Here is a 20,951-nt window from a genome sequence, read left to right on the forward strand (position 1 = left end):
TCTGTTTTAATATGTTGCGTGACGCGAGTGTTCGAAGATTTGGAATTAGTTTTACATAAGTTGTATATAAGTAGATAATCTTTGCTAGAGGCTACTTAAGATACAATGCTATGTACATTTCTGTACATAATTGCCAATATAAAAAATATTAAAAACCGGTCGCAAATAATTTTAAGTTTGTGAGAATACATTTCTGCACGAATAAATATTTATTCAAGTAAAATTTCATCAACTGACTAAATTTACCAAATACTATTATTATTAATATCACCTTATGAATATTATTTTATTCCTTGTTTAAAATTGCATTTCTTTAAAAAAATCTGGTTCTCTACATATAAAATATACGCAATAAATCATTACGTATACATAAACCGTGCATACAATCAATATAAAAACCGATTACAAGTAATTTTAAGTTTGCAAAAACATACATTTCTGCTTGTGTGTGTGTGTGTGTGTGAGTAAACATGTACTTATTCAAATAAAGTCTTTTAGAGAAATGATAAAACCAGACAGCAGGACGGTCATATTAACACGTTTACAAAATCTGCGAATTGTTGTATAATTCTGCGTAAAAATCAGTAAAAGGAAATACAGTTGTTATTGGCAAATATGAAGCAAATTCCAGGTAAAAATTAATTCTATGTGAATATCATAGATACAATCAATAGATCAGAATCGACGCGGAGACAGAACGGGTTTAAGAAAGGAAACTCTCGGTCGCCACAGTTTAACGCGTATTAGTCACTGGATAATATGGAAATTATCGCCTTTTAAAGAACGTGAATCATGCTTGCCAATGAGCTACAAATGCATATAGCACAAGAGTATGTATATACATATTCGAAAGCGGTTACAATGTTAATACAAAGAGTGATAGCTTTCGACAAGTGTAGCGGCCTTACAGAATAGTGAAATATGAGGAGATAAACTAATGCTCTAATAATTAAAGAATAAAGATTTATGACCCTTACGTTCGTTTAGAATTATTTACCTGGAATACGCATATACATACATGTGCTGTGATATCTTTCGAGAGAATATAAAACACGTTATTATTAGTGATTAATGCGCGTGCGATAATCCAGAACCTCTTGTAAAGTCGCACGATATACGGGAAGCGGGAAATTTCCTCTTTCCGGGATGACCGTTTTTTCGAACGGTTAAATAAATCGTCAAATAGAAAAATTTGAAGGCCTCTATGAGAAATATCCGATTATCGCGTGTTGAATGCCGCGTGGGAAGCGTGCGTTTCCAGTATCCGTCGTTGATAGCTTCCAGTGTTCGACGTCCGAGATTCTCGGACGGGAACACAGTATTCCGCAACGATTAGCCACGCGAGAAAGGACGAAGTTACACGCATGTACCGCCGTATGAGTAGCTAGCGCGGCTAGTTTTTTTTTTTCTTCCTTTCCTGTATATATCGCCGAGAGAGGATGAATGAACCCAGCAATTTGTTAGGAGCGGGGACCGAGCAACGCGTTGCAGCTACTCAGCCCCCATTATCTCCGTAATCTCTCTCTCGCGGGAGACCAGAAGCCGCGGTCGAACGGAGGCGAGCGGCCATCCAGGAGAGAGAAAGAGAGAGAGAGAGAGGGGGGGGAGACTCAGCCGCGCCAGCTTAACCATAATACGTTGGCGGAAAGAGGATTCTGTATTGCAGATACACCACATAAAACCGGGAAGACCGGGCCCCGGCTGGAAGTGCACGCGCCCCGCATCGCGCCACGCCAGAGTCGAGCGCGTCCGTCTTCTCTCGTGCATTTCGAAATTGGAAGACACGTCATAAGCTACAATTAATTCGTAATTTATTGCGCCGCTCTGTTTGGAATCAGCCGCGGCAATGCGGGATCTCGCTGCGAATTAGCGATTTAACCAATTTATACAGCTTCCCCCGTACTCCCTTTCGGCCGAGACTCGTCATTCATGTTTACGACCACCGTATAATAGGAAATATATATGCAAATCTTGTTGGTTTCATATTTATTAATTTTCATACATTTTAATACGCATTTTCATTAGTTTAACGTACACAACAAATACGTGGTGGCATCGAACTGTACATCAGATTAAATACGAAATAAAATCGCGAAGGTTGTTTAATATGTGCCTAATAACTTTGTTACCTGGCGTTTTCGATGGTATCTCTTTGATGTTTAAATGGGTAAATTATTTAATGCGATATATCGTTAAAAATGTAAGCGAAGAAAACGACTTGGTTCCGACATTTTCTTGCAATTTCATCATATGCTAATACATTTCACTCCATTGTAGAAATCGCGCGGCGCAAATTACGAAGACTAATGGGTTATTAAGACATAATAATAATAATTTAATACGAATCGTATATTGCTATTAGAAATAATAATACCGCGAATATGATGAAGGATACGTGATGTAAATTATTTTTTATGAATACCTTCGTCCATTTTTATAGCGTTTCTCCTTTGCATATACCGCGATCCCTCATCTCGGCGGAGTAGACCACTTTCGTTCGGTTTAACTCTTTTTTTTTCCCCCCCCTTGAAACTAACGTCGATTCCGCCGTATAATTTGCGGGTATAGAAAATGCGAGGAGAGCGCGCATCTCTCTTAGATCGCGGAGGCTGGATTTAAGAGGTAGGGCAAGCTCGTAACGTATAAAGGGCGCAAGATAATCAATTACCTCGGCTACCGTCTTCCCGAGAGCAATAACATCGACCGGCTGTTGCCCGTTTCAGGTCGTGTACCTGTTGCAACCGCGCGCGTATATTTAATAGCATCCCTAATCGGCTACACCCGGTCGTAAGGGTCCCCCCCCCCCCCTTTATACTTTTCCGAGAGACGAGATAGATTCGAACGGTTCCAATCAAAATTAACTCGCTGACGATATTACTCTTTTTTTTTGGTCTTTTAACGAGACAGCCTATGGCTCCAAGCAAACTTTTAACAGAATTTCTTTGAGAGAGACAAGATTTTGAAAAATCAATAATTTTATATTTCCTTAATAATATATAAATAAGATATAAATGTATATCAAAGAATTAAAGTAAAAATCTATGTCGAAAGTCTAAGGTCCTTCTTTCCCTGTAAATTAAATTGGCTCCGCAAATTGTAATAATCTTATTAATGTAAACGTAGAACGTACATCTCTCTGAGAGCAAAACAAATATTATCTACCTATATACTTGTATATATTAATACTCCAAGATAATTAAACCGTTCCCTCGAAAAACAAGGGAAAAGATCGAGCGGCGTAGGAACGCAATTATAAAATACGTATCTGATTAAGATCGTTACAGATCGGCGTTAATTTAATCTCAGTCAAGCGAACGTATAGTATATTCTCCATCGCAAGGACGTGATCCAATCGCCGTCGGCGATATCTCTGTCGTGCCGAATCACGGGGCGACCTTTCGAAACTTCTCTCTCATTTCTCAATGTGATACCCGCGAACGCATAATTCGAGGAACGAACGGAGTCGGAAGGAGAGCGCGGAGGAAAAAAGGGACGGGAGAGAAGAGGACGGACGGACGAGCGCGGTTCACGTTCCCGATATATTAAGCTCGATATTCCGCGGCGGACGTTAAGAGGCTCGAAATGGCGAATAAACGTTCGATCGTAAAACGGTCGGCGCGGCGAGCCGTATCTTCTAGGGGTAATAGCGCGTGTGATACGCGCGCGCGTAGTCCCGGCTTACGTTCGTCCACCTTCCGTACCTCGTTCCGTGCCTCGGCCTCGCGCGTTTCTTCGCGATAATATAGCTATATCCAAGCGGTAGCAGCTACCGGGCACATTTGAGAAACGTTATTACGGAATGACTGTACAAAATGTAACAATAGCAATCAGAAGTAAAGTTCCCTCGTCGATCCGTGTGTCCGCCACGTTTCCCCCAATCTCTCGCGATTATGAAACTAATCTGACAATAGTTACTGTTATTTTTTGTTATTTTCCCACACGGTAACGCAATGCCGTGATTGTTTTCCGACGGTAACCAAATATTGGGTAAAAATTTTGATTGGTATTTTTTTTTCAAACATTAATCGTATCATCTTTAAGAGTAAGACCGCTTTAAACTTTCATGTGTTTGCACATCATCCCGCTTTCTGCATTCACCTCATCGAACCGAACGGATCCTCAGAATCCCCACCATTGCTCCGGGGGCTTCCACTCGATGTCTATCAAACCTCTTCCCTTTCGGGCTTCCTACTCGGGCTTTTAACTTCCGCGGACGTAACGTTATTACATTTTACTCGTTTCAAACTGGAGAAACGCAAAGTGAAGATAAGGGAGGGGAAAAAGTGCGAGAGAGTGAGAGGGTACGACAGAACGAAAAGAAGACGAAGTAGAAACGAGCTACGAGGGTTAAAGAGGGGAGACGAGGAATACCCTCGGGCTCGGCAGCATGATTACGAGCCGCAATTATGTCTCCGCCGGCTGCCGGCCACGCAGAGGTCGTCGAGTACAGTAGACCACGAAAGTTTCTTCGTTAATCTCTGGATGGGTCATTTCTTATTTCCTTTTTTATGTATCAAAGAAGAAAGAGATAACAATCTGAGCAATTGCTTTTAATAATTATGTTGCACTACATCGAAAGAATATAATACTAACAATCTTATTTTCTTCTGTTCATTTCACATCTAGTCCCGTTAGTCAAAATTTGATGATGTGTAGATTACGTAACGCAACGTTTCAATATCAATCAATACAAACTTTAAAGCAACACTTAATCACGTGCCATTCCATTAGATTCGGTACTCAACCTAGAAGTTCATGGGATTGATGAATTGATAAATGAAATAATACCGTGAAAATGACAATTTGGTATGACAATATTTCACCACAAAAATTGTTTATTGCAAAATTCAATAATTGTGTTTTATTGTGTGTTTGTTTTATAGTAAATATAAATAGTAACACACTTATGGATAAATCTGGCCATACGATACCATTCACAAGAGTAACCTGAGATATAAAAAGAAATTATAAATTCCTGGATGTTGCAACATGTCACAATTGAGATGGAAAAATATATAATACAGAGTATGTACGTTGCAGGAATACTACTAAAATATATCCTCTTTTCTGATTTCTGCTCTATCTCTAATCATTTTATGTGTTTATATAGTTACAGCAAACAACAAAGATTCCGTTGCAGAATAAAACAATATTACTTGTAATAATATACTTGCAATGGCAACAAACTTAATTTCGATGCTAACTTGAAACCTTTGATTTGAATCTTGACTTAAAATAGATTGCAATAAATAATTTAATATTTCTCATTTGACAATATTTCATAATATACAAGAATGAAGATTTTACAAAGTAACTAAAAGTAGGAACATATCGACAAAATAATACAACAATCCATAGCTTTAAAAATGCTAACAAGTTTATTATAATACAAATTTAATTCCTGTAATAATTTAAGTTTTTTTAGAAATCAAGAAGGCCATAATGTTATTACAAATATTCTTTAAATTTCATAGAATAAAAATACCGCCACTACAACTTTTCGAGTAAATTTCCACTCTAATAAAAGTTAAAGTTTACTCGATAAAAGTGATAGAAGTTATAAAATATAATTATAACGTAATCTTCTAATTCTAATTGTACTAACTACATGTATATTTTTTCCGATTTTTTCTTATTCTTTGTACTTATGCAATTACAGCAAGAAAGCAAGAAAAACAACAAAGATTTCGATCTGAAAACCGAAATCAATCATAATTGTTTGTAATACCTACAACAATAGTGGCAGACAATCTTGACTAGGACACTAATTTGGATTTTTTATTTGGATATCTGACTTGGATCTTGAAATGCAATATACATATATAAAAAACACGTAACAAATAATTATTCGCTTTACTCTTTTACTAAAATTAACTTCAATAATTATCTTTTAATTAATCTATCGCTAAATATTTGATTTTTCTTTATAACGTTTCTAACGTTTCAATTCTTTTTCCATCTTGTATAACCTTTTAATAAATAAACAAATGTATTATTTTGTTTATATTCTTTCAAAAATCGATATGTGTGTACACAGATTATAATATATTTAAATAGATCCCAAAGTGTCACACATTTTAATTAATATTATATATATATATATATATTTGTAACCCTTTATTTACATTTCGTAATTTAAAAACATTGGAAAGGCAATGTAAAAATATTCAATATGTAGAAATTATGGAACTATCTGTAGAACTATGAGTTTACTACGCAAGGAACCACATGTACTGTAATATTTTTTACCCACCAAGACTCGAGTTGTTAAGTCATGGTGCGTATCGCAAAAATTAGTACTATATTATAAATATCTTTCTCTTAATCAGTAAAATTTTAATAATAAATTTCTGTAAGTTTAGCGGTCTTTGCTACACTGAAAAGAATATTATTGAACTAATTGGAAATGTGATAGATTCAGAATACTGGTTGAACATACCACATTTCTAATTAGTTCAACAAGACTTTTTTTTCTGTAATAGTATTTTATCGGTAATTAAAAAAAAAGCAATATCTGAAATTTAAATATATTGCGCCAAATCTCTTGCTTTAAATATCTTTTAAGATATAAAAGTCTCGATATTGCACGAAAATATTTCTTGTATCTTTTAAAACTGGAGAAATGTTATAACGTCTCGTGTATGTAAAGAAATGTAATTTTTAGTTACATGCATGATATTTAAATTGTTTTAATTCTTTGAACATAAGGGTTCTGATCAATTAATAAAATAACGTTAAAATGTACAACTCTTCACGATGAATGTAAAAAATTATAAAAATACGACAGAATAATAGAGAAAATAAAAAATGTGCACATATTTTATGATAGGTCAATTTAGATAGTAATTCATTATTTAAAAAAAATAATAAAATTTATACGCATTTTCTTTATAGCAAATTGTGTGCAAAGTTTGAAAGAGAGAAGAAGGAAATGTTGAATTAAAAACTTGGACGTTCCTTCTTATTTCATGTTACACTATTAATTCCCGTCTGGTAGACAGGAAACAATAGATCTTGTGCTTAACAACCGGAGACGGAAATTTCTTTCCCACAATCCGATTCGATTCGATTTCCTAGCTGTCAGCATACGCCTAATGTATACATTTAATTTATTTTCTTTACTTTTCTAATAAAGGAACAAATACGATTACATTAAAAGCGAGAAATATCAATGTCACGTAACATTTCGCCCGTTCAGATAACATCGTTTTATTTTCGCAATATATCTCCAATACCAATTCAGAAGTCGGGAAAACATGTAATCGGCAGATTTACATAGCCTATGAAAACATTTTCGAAGTCAACGCGGGCTGACCAATGTTCTCCATCCGGACAAACATGCTCTCTCGGTGTTTTTCATCGATAAAAGGACAGAGCTTGTAGCAGCCACTGTACCGAACGTAGATATCCCGGGAAAGGGTCGGAGAGAGAGGGGCGATCAGGCGAGTGGCCGCGAGCAGGTAAAACGAAGCAACGTGCGGAACAGACCTGTAGAGGGAGACGAGCAGATGGCGGAGAAGGGGAGAATGGCTACAAAGGTGGTGCGAGAGAGACATCGGCACTGATCGCGAAAAAAAAAAAAAATACGTTATACCTGAATAAAGAACAGGTGAGAGAGACACGGACGCAAGCACATGGCACAATGTTGCCCGAGGAGTAAGAGAAAGGTATGGGAAGGTACGAGAGATTTTGACAACGAAACAGACGTAATCAGTGGACGAGGAGGAATTATTAAGGATAGAATTATAAAGATAGGCGGATAAACAACAAGTACGAGGTGGAATTATAGCGGTGGAATGGATGCAGCGGAAGGAGCGAGAGAGGGCAGTTAAGTACAGAGAAATGAGTGCATGCGGCAACAAGAAGGAGGAATGATTAGGGAAAAGAGAGTAAGAAGAGGCGAGAGAGGCCTAGGGTGAGGAATTGCGGGAGCGAGAGCCGGGTCGGGGAGGTGGCCGCGCGGGGCTCGGGGGGAGGGGGAGGGGAGGTAGAAACAGGTGCTAGACGCGAGGGAGAAGGAGCAGCCGCGGGAGCGCGAGGGACGGAGAGAGACGGAGGGAAGACAGGACAAGAAAAGATAAACCGACCGGCTAACATGTGCCGGGAGAAGGATGAGGGGGAAGGGGTGGGAGGTAGGAGGGACGGGGTAGAACGGACCCACCGTGAGGCACGTTCCCACGATCTCATGAATGAACTCGCGTGGCTACTCGCTCCGTGGTGGGGTACTCGCGCCGCGTTCACCTTGCCTCGCCGTCGTGTCTTTCATCCTTCGCTCGCTCCGTGTCTTTCTCCGCTGAGGCGAGAGGAACGGGACGCGTCGCGTCGAGCCGGTGAACGGATAGACTCGAATTCGAAACGTCGGCTAACGTTGCACGATGTCGCGGGGTTGAGGAACCCTGGGTCAACGCGCAAATCAAGAAGGGATCGATGCCGGTTACGGTAAAAAGAGAGATTGGACCCGCGGGCGAAATTAGCGCTCGTCGATAAAAATAAATATTGATTTCGCGGAAGACGGACGAGTCAGCGAGGAATAGGATAAGTGTCGCGTTAGCTGAAAATGTGAGCGACGTTGACGAGCGCCTTCGATCGAGTGCGCGAGTTACATGTAAGAGATATATTTATGGCATGAACAAAACGCAAATGTCGTTCATATCTATACAAATAAATACGTTAAAAAAATTAAAAATAAACACGTTAAAAAATATTACATAAATTATTATAATCGTCTGGAAAGAATACAGACAATAACATTAAAATGTAATTACAAGATCAATGAAACAATCAATAATACTTGCGTCAATATTATCAATGTTAACATAAAAGCTTGCACCTTTAGATTTGTTTAATTTTGTTTGAAAAATACTTTGTACATAATACACGTAAATTTCTAACTTTATTTTAATTGAACCAGTCGATGGTCACGCTCGTGCTATCGATTTAGCCGCGAAAAACCTGGCCAGGAGCGAGAGCTCCATTTAAAAGTCCACGTACCTAACGATATCCATGACAACGCGTTCAGAACATTCATTTATCCGCATCAATTCGGGATTGAGAACCGATTTCTGTAGCCTCGCTGCCTGGCTTCGGCATGAACCGTTACGGGCCAATAATTGCCAGTGCCAGATCGGGCCGAGTGCCGCGACCGTCGATCGAGATAAACCGGCTTGTCGAATCACGTGAGAAAACAGGAAAGGCAAGGCATCGTCGGTTATGAGTTCCTGGTCCACCCTCTTTCGCTCTTCTGGCTTCTCGTGAATGAAGCGGAGTCGCGTGGCGCCTCGTGACGTCACAACCTGTTGCTATCCATTGCCCTCTCTGCTCCGTCTTCCTCTCTCTGCCGCTTCCCTCTCTCCTCCCCCAACACGCGCGCGCACAAGCGGATGTTTTTTTTTTTTATGTGGAAAATGTAAGAAAAATTGTAATCAAAATTTTTTCCAAAAACAAGGTCTCGGAAATGTAGATTAAATTTTTAGTCGTAAAGTGTGTATAATTTCTAATGATATACAATGTATCTCGGAATTGACGGAAAGTGGACGCTAACTTCACTTCCTGTGAAATCTAGAGCTTTTTGTTAAGACAAAAGCATCAAAAGTTCCCAAAATGTAGAATCATTAAAAATCGAATAGCTCTTCAGGGATTAAATTTCAAACATAAAAATTTTTTTTAATGTCGCTACTCATCGTTCAATCCGAAATAGGCATCAATCGTAATGGAATATTGTACAATAATGTTTAATAAAAATGTTTTCAAAACATCAGTAAAGCTTTCATGATGAATGATTTTTTTTTTAATTAAAATTAGGTACAATTGGCTCGAAATCATATTTCTGAGATATTGTTTTACTAGGATTTTAAATAATACACCCTGTACAATCTGAACGTTCTCAGGGATCTACTTTATCCACGGCGGACAGATCGCGTAAGCGTATCCGTGGCTCTACCTATGGCTAACATATCGAAGCCGTAGTAAAGACATCCGGTGAGGCCAACAGAGGTAGACACCTGCTTGCTAGGACACCGATCCGATTTTTCCAGAGTGATCCGCGCAGTTTACACAACACAGAGTTGCCAAATTGGAAGATTTTCCTCCAAATTTGATTCTTATTATTATCACACTTGTTAGGATAAAAAAATACGGAGAATGTTTAGAAGAAAATATAAAGATCTGTAGTATTTTTATCCTCTCAAAAAATGTCGTGTGATAATAACAATTTAACAAACTCAAATTTGAGAAAAAAAAAATCTTTCAAATTCCTGTCTGTTGAGCAAATACCCATAGATCTAATCTAATTATTACAGACGTTTATATCATACATTTTTGTGGACGATAACGCAATTAAACATTTTAGAAAAGAAACGTAATTTTAATTTAATAATAACAAGAATTAGATCCATATATATGCTTGAGACAGAAGAAGCGGAATAGCGAAAGCTAAAGCTCATTTCTTATTTATGTTGTCCCCAACGAGATTTTCCTTTATTAACGCGGAGCGTCAATGGCAACGTTTCATTCTTTACGAGCGATGCTATCTTTAATCTCGCTCAATACACCCTGCAAAACAGTTTCAGCACAATTACGTGAACTGTGCTTCTCGAAACAAAGCGTGAGAAAATTATCATTGATCCTTTAACATATGTTAAAAAATTGCATTTTTTCATGCTAAATTCGTCTTCATGCCGGTACGTTTGTCCTGTTCTCTTATCTCAAAACGTAATCCATCATCGTATCAATCTTGTTTGTTGTCAGACAAATTTTTTTAATCGCGAAAAAAGATAACGAAGTAACGAATTAGTTGGCACATTTTTCAAATTGATTGTGTCATCTTTTTGTCCATCTCGCGCAGAAATAACAATAAATATAGCGCAATGTTAGATAAGAACTTTTTTTTTCTAATTTTATTCAATTAAAATACGTATGATATACGTACATAAAAATAGACATTATATCCATGCGATATCTTCTTTTCTGTTTACTCGAAACGTGCAAAGTGTCATTGATGTCCTGCATTAACGTCGTTTTGCGAGAAGCTATCGCATTTTCTTCGAGAGAGACGACAGCAAGATCAATATACATCGGTATCGGTCGGAGAAAAGATAAAACGGACCTACGCAAGCCATTTCAATCGTGAGGTCAACATCGATTCGTGCAAACAACGGGCAATATCGAGCGAGCTGCGAGAAGAGAAATAGAAAAGATCTCGTTTAGATAGCCATTATTTCTGTCACTTTTTTTCATCCAGACACCGTTTATTGATTTAATCGGCATTTAACCGTTTACTTTTACATAAAGTAGAAGCAAAAAAAGTGAATAAAATTTAGATATTATAATTACGTAGATTAATTGTAATATTCTTGGGAGCTTTTAGAAACTAATAGATAAAATAAATAGATGCAGGAGTAATTATAATGTATTAATATATTCTCCTAAATTATATTCAAACGTGTATTTATGCAGTCCATTTATACTAAGAAACGTTCGAAATATATATATAAATAATTGTATCAGATATATGCCATAATGGCAATTAATATAAATAATAAAAATATTAAAAATTTACGTATATGTAGCATTCTCGCAGAAAAGAAAAAATGCACGTAGAAAATAACAAATAATACATTCCGCGGAATATAGAATGGAATCAATTAAATTAAATTTTTACGAGAATATACGTTCGGCATTTCATAATCGACGAAGTTAAAACGCACGATCGAAAACTTTATTCGGGAAAACATGCGGTTTGCCTCTGTTTTTTTTTTCTTCTCGAGACGAGAACGACCGACTACTCTCGAGATTGCGTCTTCGAGGGCGCAGCATCTGCTAAAGGAAGAAAGCCAGGACCGGGCAGCGCTCGACTGGTCCAGCGAGGCCGCCGCGCGTTCGGGGAAGGGTTTGTTTCAAACTGCAAATCGCCGTCGCCGACGATCGAGGACGTGAGAACCGTATCTGCGTCTGGTCTCGGGTAGGTAGGTAAGCAAAGCGAACGCGGAGGGAAGATGAAGGATGTAGCGGGAGGGAGAGGAGAGCTCGACCGCACGCACAGCTGCGGTTACGCGTTTCGCGCGATGTACACTAGGCGTCATAAATGCGTCTCTTGTGTGCCGGACATTTCATCGAACTTCACCTCGGCATTACATCTTCAAATAAGCTACGAAAAAAGTGATAAAAGTGCGACGAAACTATAAATTTATGGCCTAACGATAATTGATGATTGGTGTTTCAAGTGTTATATATTTTAAATGATTTATAATTGAAAAAAAGAGATTGAGGGAATTATATTGTGTGTCAGATTATGTATCACATAATTTAATGTTTCTAATAAATAAATTGAGAAAACGAATAAAACGTATTTATTGCGAATTTTATTACGCACAAGCTTGTTTAGAAATGTTTAGGCTTAACACATCGTTATGCCAAGAAGTAACTGTAACACGTTATTTTTTATGACATATTTATGGCACTTAATGTACCGTCTAGCCAGCCTGCGACTTTTCTCTCCTCTTCGTGCGGAGAGCAACCTACACCTCCATTGCGTCGTTTCGGTAAATTCCCATGCAGGTGCAGGGCTTCTCCGGCAATTTCCCTCTTTCCCTCCGCCCCTCTCTTCTTTCTCATTCATCTCCCTTTTTCTGACAACGTCCGAACGAATTTGGGTGCGCATGTCACGAGTTTGTTTTTCAGTCACCTTCCCACTCGCTCCACGCCCAAGTAGGAATACCGCGCGTTTATTGAATGAATTTAACAAGCTTGTTCTAGAACGGTCGCGAAACTAATTGAGTAATTATAGTAACCGGGAAATAAAAAATTCAAGAGATTTGAACTTTATGATTTAAGATAAAATACGTTTTTATTTTAGCTGCTTCACAATAAATATCTAAAATAAAATGTCTACAAAATGTTAATTACAAAATGTTAAACTACAAATGCTTTATTTATTCATATATCTTGAATAAGAATTTACATAAATTTCCTGCGATTGACGGGGAGATATGTGATAGTATCTTTGATTTATGATGGACATACAGATGCATGAAATAAAAAAAAAGAGATACGCGCAGTTAAGGGGCGGGACGTTTTAGTAAGTCGGGGCACGTAATTTAACGAGCTTCGATCATCCGGTGTCGATTTGACTGTAGGATAAATAGGAAATATGTACCTTGTACTCGCGTTCGCAAGACTGACGACGACTCTTTCCTGTGTTGATAAAAAATATTCACTTATCTTCAACGACTAACAAAAATTTGTAATCATCATATCCACACAAACAAATCACTTAAGAAATATATGAATAAGAAAATGTATAATGAGAAATCATCGCTATTAGTTTTAATCAGACTACGAATGTGAAAAAATAAATTTTAATTTCGAAAGATCAACAAAAATTAATGTTTTATCAAATATGATAGAGATATACGCAAGTAAGAATATATAACATACGAGTTTGAAATCAATTTTATCTAAAATAAAAATTTTAAGTTTATGTAACCAGACAAGATACAGAAAAGAACAAATGAGATAAGTACAAGACATATGTAGTTGCATAATTGAAATGTGAAGTAACTGTCGGACTTTAACATGAATAAACAAAAGCTAAAAATTGTTATATTTTATTGCTGAATATAAATTTTCTATTTCAGACTCTATTAAAGTATTGTTAGCATCGATGCGATGACTAAACTTTCCTTCGAGTTCTTTGGCTCGACGTCTCACACGTCTCATACGTATTTGCCATACGAATTCATATTTATGAGGCAACATTTCTTTACGAGCACGCGCGGGAGCGAGAGCCGAATTTATCACAGTGTTACATTCGCGACATGGATGCGTTACGTTCTACGTAGTGCAGCGACAACGACACATAAGAAGCATAAAACAAATCTCTCGCCATCGCGTCAATGTCAGGATAGACAATGGCTATTTGCATAAAACATTCTGAGTACCGGTTACCATCGATGGCAGCGTATCGTAAACGAATATCGAACGTTTGATCGTTTAACAATAGTGTTGGACATTGTTATGAAAAAAGCAAGTGGAAAGATTATCTGTATAAATAATGGAAAATTCAAAGAATAATGGTTAAAATACTTGAATAATGTTGCTCTATGTACTTTGCCTAATATCAATAAATTAATAAAATAATATCTCTAAAAAATTTGTTATAATGCAATTAATAGAAAGTAATTATATATATATTCCTTAATTGTTGTCAATTGTAAAAAGTTTTTTAATATAAATCTTGAGGAATAAGTACATTTTATATATCGTAAATATAAAGAAAATAGTTTAATTTATTTTCGCGGTGTTTAGTTCGTAATTAAATGTCAATTACAAACTAGACGTTACGTCACGAGTTAAATACGTACTGAACTAACATTTAAAGTTGTTAACCATTCGCAACATAACAAGCGGTCTCGTACTGGCATGCCAGGTGTTACAGTAGTCTAAAATTAGGCAAATTAACGCGCTTGAGATACGAATCAAATATTGATTGTTGACCGACGAATAGCAACGAATTAATTTCGAGCAACTTCAACTGTTCAATTATTTGCGTGCGTATAGCCGTGTATAGCCCACGGTGATAAACAGAATCGCGGTTGATTCACACCCGACGAAAGTTAAATGACACGCGATAAATCGGCCGCTTAATTATACGCGATTTACGCGCTTAAGTTGCATGATTACACGGTCGTTATTACGGCATAACCAGTATACCGTCCGATTGATGGCCCACGCTCATATCTAAGATATTGCTTACGTTCTAATTGCTAATTGCGTGGGATGCGTTTTGAATTTATAGATGGGTTTCTAAATACCCTTATAAATATTATTAAACGACATCAATCTTTGTTTAACAGGTTTAAAATAATAGCAGAGAAAAGATTAAAGAACTAAATAAAATAATCTTTTTCTATGCACGGAATATATTACACAAAATATAATACTGAAGATATAGATTTGAGTTTATTTAATATACATTTAATTAAATTAGGATTATATTATTGAGAGAAGAGTATTTTAACGAACATTAACATCTCGAGAATTCGTGATATTCAAACAATTCAGACGAGAGAAGAATACATTTACAGATTTAAATAATTTATATTACGTGCCACGACAGCTATTTTCAGTGTTCCTGTTGCGATTGTAAAACTGATATATTTAAATTCTTAAAAAAAAACTATAAAAAACACAAAGAAACATCGAATAAACAATTTCCACAAGCGGCGCGGAGTATATTTAAATTATTCAAATGCAATTTCTCCTCTCATTTTGCTATAAACATTTAGTTGTTTTCCTTTCCGCCTACACATGCTTTACCGATCGTAACGCTGATACGTGCATAATCAATTATCAACAAATGTTATCGATATATCTTGTAACTGTTTAGAAAAAAAACTTTCGTTTATTATCTGTTATAGCTATCCGCTTCCCGGATAGTTAATCTAAATATTTATAAGAATGATTCACGGGATCGCGCAAGTTTAAAAAAAAAAAAGCACAGATTACGTCAAAAAATGCCTGTCGAAGTCGGATAAGAGCGGATAAATGGGTGGGGGCGATGCGACGCGACGCGTATGCGTAGCCTCATACACGCGTCCGAAAGAGAATGGAAGGCGGGGGCGTTCAGTGGGGGGGCTTTAATGAGGATGCTGCTGATTATCCAATTCGTAAATTCTCGCTACATTTTGATCGCGCACGACGAGCCGCGAGTAACAAGGATGACTCGCACTGCCACTCGACACTATATACATTCGTCCTAGAAAATTCCGATTTTCAGCGTGACAAAACCCACTTTCCTGTCCCATTACGACGAGCTAATTACTGGCAAGTTACTCGGAGATTAAAACGACGAAGGAGCAGACTAAAGAGAGAAAATTGCGAGTAGAATATTAATTTTTTTAAATAAGAAATATTTGCCACTTATTTTCTGAAACTTATCTCTGTTCTGTTCATGCAGTTTCTATCTTAATTTTCTGCGCGTAACGTTGCGCGACACAAAAATCGTACTACTCTACATTAACCCTTCATTCAGTTATTGAAAAAGAATGTTTTAATATGCAATACTCAAGTTAATAAAACTGCTAGCTATTTAAAAAAAGTTTTCGCGTGAATATGTTATCTTCTTTAATATATCGTGCAGGAGGCACAATACAACTCTTGCGCGATCTAATTGAACAAATTTTATACATGTGAATGTGATTTGCGCAGCTAACGCTCGAATTATGCAAGCGTCATCGGATGTAAGTGTACCTTTAAGTGTCTGGATCTGACGTTAACATAACACTATATCGGAATTGTACTCGATCGTATTTCAAGAGGCAACGAAAGAGCTGATTTCATCATTTTTCTATTCCTCGCATTATCACTCTGTCCCTTTTATCATTCCGAGAAATGCATCGATATTTTTACGTAAAAGATATAAGTAAATAAGAAACTTTTTGCAATACTCGGATCTTCCCGAATAGAAACACATGCGAGCGGTTTTGAATTAAAGAATACAGAATATGTATCGTATTCTTTTAGGTGATAGATAGCTTTTAAAATTGACAAAATCGTTCCACGCCCGCGAACGGCCGCTTAATGGGAATATTAAACTTAACGATTATTACGCTGTCTGGGCAGTCTCGTAAAATTTTCTCACGCCATTGGCACGCGCTATATTAGCAAGGCGATAAAATGCACACTAACTAAGAACCGCAATCGCGTTGAGTTACTGTGAAAGTCGAGGAACAAATGTTTTCTTATAAGCTGCTGAACATTTAAATGTTGTTTCACGTTCAAGAAATTGCAAAAGTGCAGTTTCTTTGACACATTCAGAAATATTTATACTGACAATGTAAAATCAAATGCGATTTCACAACAGTGCAATTTTTATTCAAACATTTTTCTAAAATATATTACTTGTTTTTAAATGTAGAAATAATTATAAAAGTAATCGTAATATAAATTTTTATTACATTTAAATAGTCAAACTGTTCTGTCAAAAATAATCTTATTATCCCAACTTTCGTGACTAAATTTGTATAACAAATTTTCAAAATTGTGTGTTAATTAAAAACACACAAACAAAAATATGTAACAGTTATAGTTGCCTAATCCATATTTTTCGAGTTTTTACATATTTGGTAATCTAATTAATGATTTTTCTGAATTCAAGTAATAATAAAGTGTAAAATATATTTATTTCGTAGTGTGTTTAAAGACTTGTGATTCTTTAGAAGTTTCTCGAGAGATTAAAAAGACAAGCATTGGAATTGAAAAGACTCACCCAAGGAGCTTTCCGGATCGGAGAGGTCCGACAGGGAGGGCACCTTTCGCATCGAGGTGAGTCTGCCATGAAGAGCCGGTACTAGGCCTTCTTCTTCAGCGTCGGAGGTCATCTCTTGCTTCAATAACTTCGCCATCACCGTCAACATACCGCTGCCATCGGTGATGTTGGCTGCCAGGAAGCTACCCATGCTTCGAACATCGCGCTAGTTAATGAAAATATGTAACATTAATTCGTGTTGACACGCCCGCCTTATCTATGTAAAAAACTTTGCTGCAATATATATATATATATATATATATATATATATATGTTGTGTATCTTTGTATAGCAAAATGCAGTGACACGTTTTCTTTGCATGTTTGTCGGTCGTTTAAATTTAGCATCTTCATCTAAAATCGCTCAGAGTACGTCAAATAAATTTCAATGTGAAAAGAACAAAGTTCATGAAAACTTCCGAAAAAAAAAAAGAAATGTATACATTGAGAAAAGTAAGACGGGCAAATTAGAGAGATAACCGGTTGGTGTCGCTGAAGCAGGAGGAAACAACGTGCATGCATTATTCGTTGAGGAAGAAAGGCATAAAGAGGGGGAACGCAGCTTGAAGTAGAAAAAGAATGGAGAAAGAGAGAGAGAGAGAGAGAGAGAGAGAGAGTTCGTGCCGACGATAGTCACGACTCGCTTGACCTTCGTATCAAAGACTCCAAGTTGAATGAAATGTCGCGATGGAGTGACGCAACCACGTGTAATACGCGTGATCTAGTACTACAAGAAATCAATGAACGTGATTCGTACGGAGGAAATTTAAATAATCAATGAACTTAAATGCTCCTTTAATTTCTAAGCGATTTTAAAAGATTTTTTAAAATGAAGAAACCTGGATATGATAAATAAATTAAATGTTGAAAGTTCTTTAATTTTTCCTGAATTAGCAGCGCTATAATTATAAAATAATTGTAAACATTAAAAAAATTTAATAAAAAGTATATCAAAACAATGAAAAAGAAATATGCATGTAAGAACATTGCTCTCTTTCTTTACTAATTTAAAGAACACGCTAGACTGACAGAATTACCGACATTAGGATAATATTTTTCAAATTGATCTTCAAAAATTGAAAAACCTTTTTACATATTTAATATACACATAAAAATGTAATTTATTTATTTTCAAGATCACGTTGAATATTTATTCTTGTCTATCTTAATAAATAAAGAGTTTTTAATTCTGTAAAGTCAATTTAGAGAATTTCGTGTCCTATAATGTCAATTCTAACAGTTACTCCAACAGTTCAGCATCTTCTAAATATAATATATATTAATATAATATTTATAATTATTTCTTTATAAATGTAAAACTATTTTACACACACATATATTAATGTTTCTCTTTCTTATTGTGTTACCGACTTAGACAAATAACATAAAAGTCTAGTGAGCCAGAATTCGTCTAACGATTCCTCTGTACTAAACGATAATTATTCGTCGGGTTATCATTAGTAACAACAAGCTCATGACACGTGTATATAGATAAATAGAAAGCGGTTAAAGATCCTAAGTCCCGTCACGTTCTATCGCTGCTGTTCCTCGGGTCTCTGTTCTTCTCTTTTCCTACGGTACGTATCTTTATTCGTCTATCTCTTCCTCTTTCGTCGTCGGTATTCGACGCTGAATAGAGATCTATTCATCGCGAGCCGATAGTACGTGACGGAGTCAACCATTGACCAGCGAGCAAGTCGTCTATAACGACGGCATCTCTCAGATGCGAGGAGCGAGTGTGAAATCGAAACGGTTATCTATATACGACAAAATGGCCGAATTTAATGTATTCAATTCGCAATCATACTGTTTCTCCACTTCAACATTGACCGCGACCTTCTTTCCAATCTTTACGCAAACTTTTATCTCGGAGAATAAAGTAAGGCCAATATATAGGGGAAATGATAGCCGGTTATCGTAAATCTAATGGATTCCTCGCAACTGAATTACAAAACTGATGAAATTTTCAATTTTTTAAATTTTAAAGAAATTTAGTGATTCTGTATCAGATGTAAATGCGAAAACACCTTAGTCACAATTGCACGATGCAAAATTCACTCGTTACAAGATGAGATAGCAAGGCGCAAGAGAAATTCGATAACGTTTTTGAGGGAGGTCGCGATCCTTTCGTTATCGCGGAATTTCAAGAGCAGCACGCACGATCGTTTTTCACCGCGGCAAAAATAGAGTTTCAAACATATTCTCGATAATGGTCGTTTCAGACATGTAAATCTATTCGGATCACGCAGCGAGAGACCGGCGAGGAGGAAGAACAAATCAGCGAGTGCAGCTCCGGCGGATCCGAGAATATCGCAAGATAAGTTATCTCGTTCTCATCGGACACGATTAGGAAACCGAATTCATTCAGAAGTAACGTTATCAAATTGCGATTGCGATTTGTACTTTATTTTCCTCCATTAAGCGCATGTATCTTTGCGTAATTTTACATAACAGTGTTCGCCGAAAAGTTTTAATTCATATCAGACATCGTACGTGCATAGCGGATGTAAACTGTTTGCGAATATATGATAAGCTTGATACAATCTACATATTTCGCTTGCATAACAAAGTGAGTTCAAAAACAGATATTAACTAATGCGGCGTGAAGTATACGAGGTAGAAATATATTTCAATATTTTTATCAAAATCCAAATCTACACTTTCAAAAACATTACGTTCTTTCAAAGCAAAATTTGCGGTAGAATTATTATTTATCATTGTCACATATATTACTAATCATTCCGTAATAAAAAAAATATTACTTTAAAAATATACCTTTAAAAATTAAAAGTTTTTATTTTAAAGGATAAGAAATATTTGATAATTTTTCACTTTCTAAAGCTGTTGATAAAAAGTGGTGTAGCCATATAATAAGTACGGAACACGGATTATCGTTTGTTTGGGTTCATGAACTGATAAGCATTCCTTTCACAAACATTTTCGTTATGACGAAGATCTGTCTGGAAGATCTGGAGCTCCAGGTAAGTGGACCACACATACGGTAATATTTTAGCAGTAAATTATATCTTCTATCGATGAATGGAGTATCAAACATTATCTTAGCTCAAAACGTCATTCGCGACGTTCCAAGCCGTCGAGTGATAAGATAAATTTTACATCGACATCAGATGTGAAGTGGCATGCAAGTTGTTTGTCGCCAACTCTCGCTTCTAGTAAGATGTCCGATAAAATAGATAAAAAAAAACAGAGAGAGAGAGAGAGAGAGAGGGGGGAAAAGAGAAAGAAATGCGAATGAATGGATAGATTAACGTCGACAACACGGATAACGTAAAAAATATAGATTTTTTAATTTTGTCCTACGATAGACGTGATCTATCTGACGAGTGCTTTTTTTGGAATAATTTAAACTGATATTGACGCTGATAACAATCGTAATCTTGATTGATTGTTACATAGTATATAACTTTAATACCGATTTGCTGTCACGGCTCGAATGCCAATAATGCTCGTCACCGAACATAGCTTATGCTAATGCCTGCGTCACGTACACGTAACAATTACGTTTGTTGTATGTATATGGCAAGCGTGTATTTAGCACCGAAAAGCACGAACAGCGCGTAACTCGGCCGATACATTTCACGTATCGCGACAAGGATATCGCGTACGCGTTACGTAACATTCATGAA

General features: G+C 36.5%; 1 protein-coding gene across 3 annotated transcripts in view; it reads right to left on the bottom strand.

Annotated features, from left to right (window-relative positions):
* The window catches only part of LOC105837877 (ETS-like protein pointed), a 124,812-nt gene that overhangs the window by 91,544 nt on the left and 12,317 nt on the right, over positions 1-20,951 (bottom strand). For all 3 annotated transcript variants that reach the window (XM_012683033.3, XM_012683032.3, XM_012683034.3), the window contains exon 3: positions 17,267-17,471. In XM_012683033.3, coding sequence (XP_012538487.1) covers positions 17,267-17,471 — 205 coding nt within the window. The remainder of the gene's footprint in view (positions 1-17,266; positions 17,472-20,951) is intronic.

The sequence above is a fragment of the Monomorium pharaonis genome, chromosome 3, assembly GCF_013373865.1.
Source record: "Monomorium pharaonis isolate MP-MQ-018 chromosome 3, ASM1337386v2, whole genome shotgun sequence".
In the NCBI taxonomy this organism is placed as follows: Eukaryota; Metazoa; Arthropoda; class Insecta; order Hymenoptera; family Formicidae; genus Monomorium; species Monomorium pharaonis.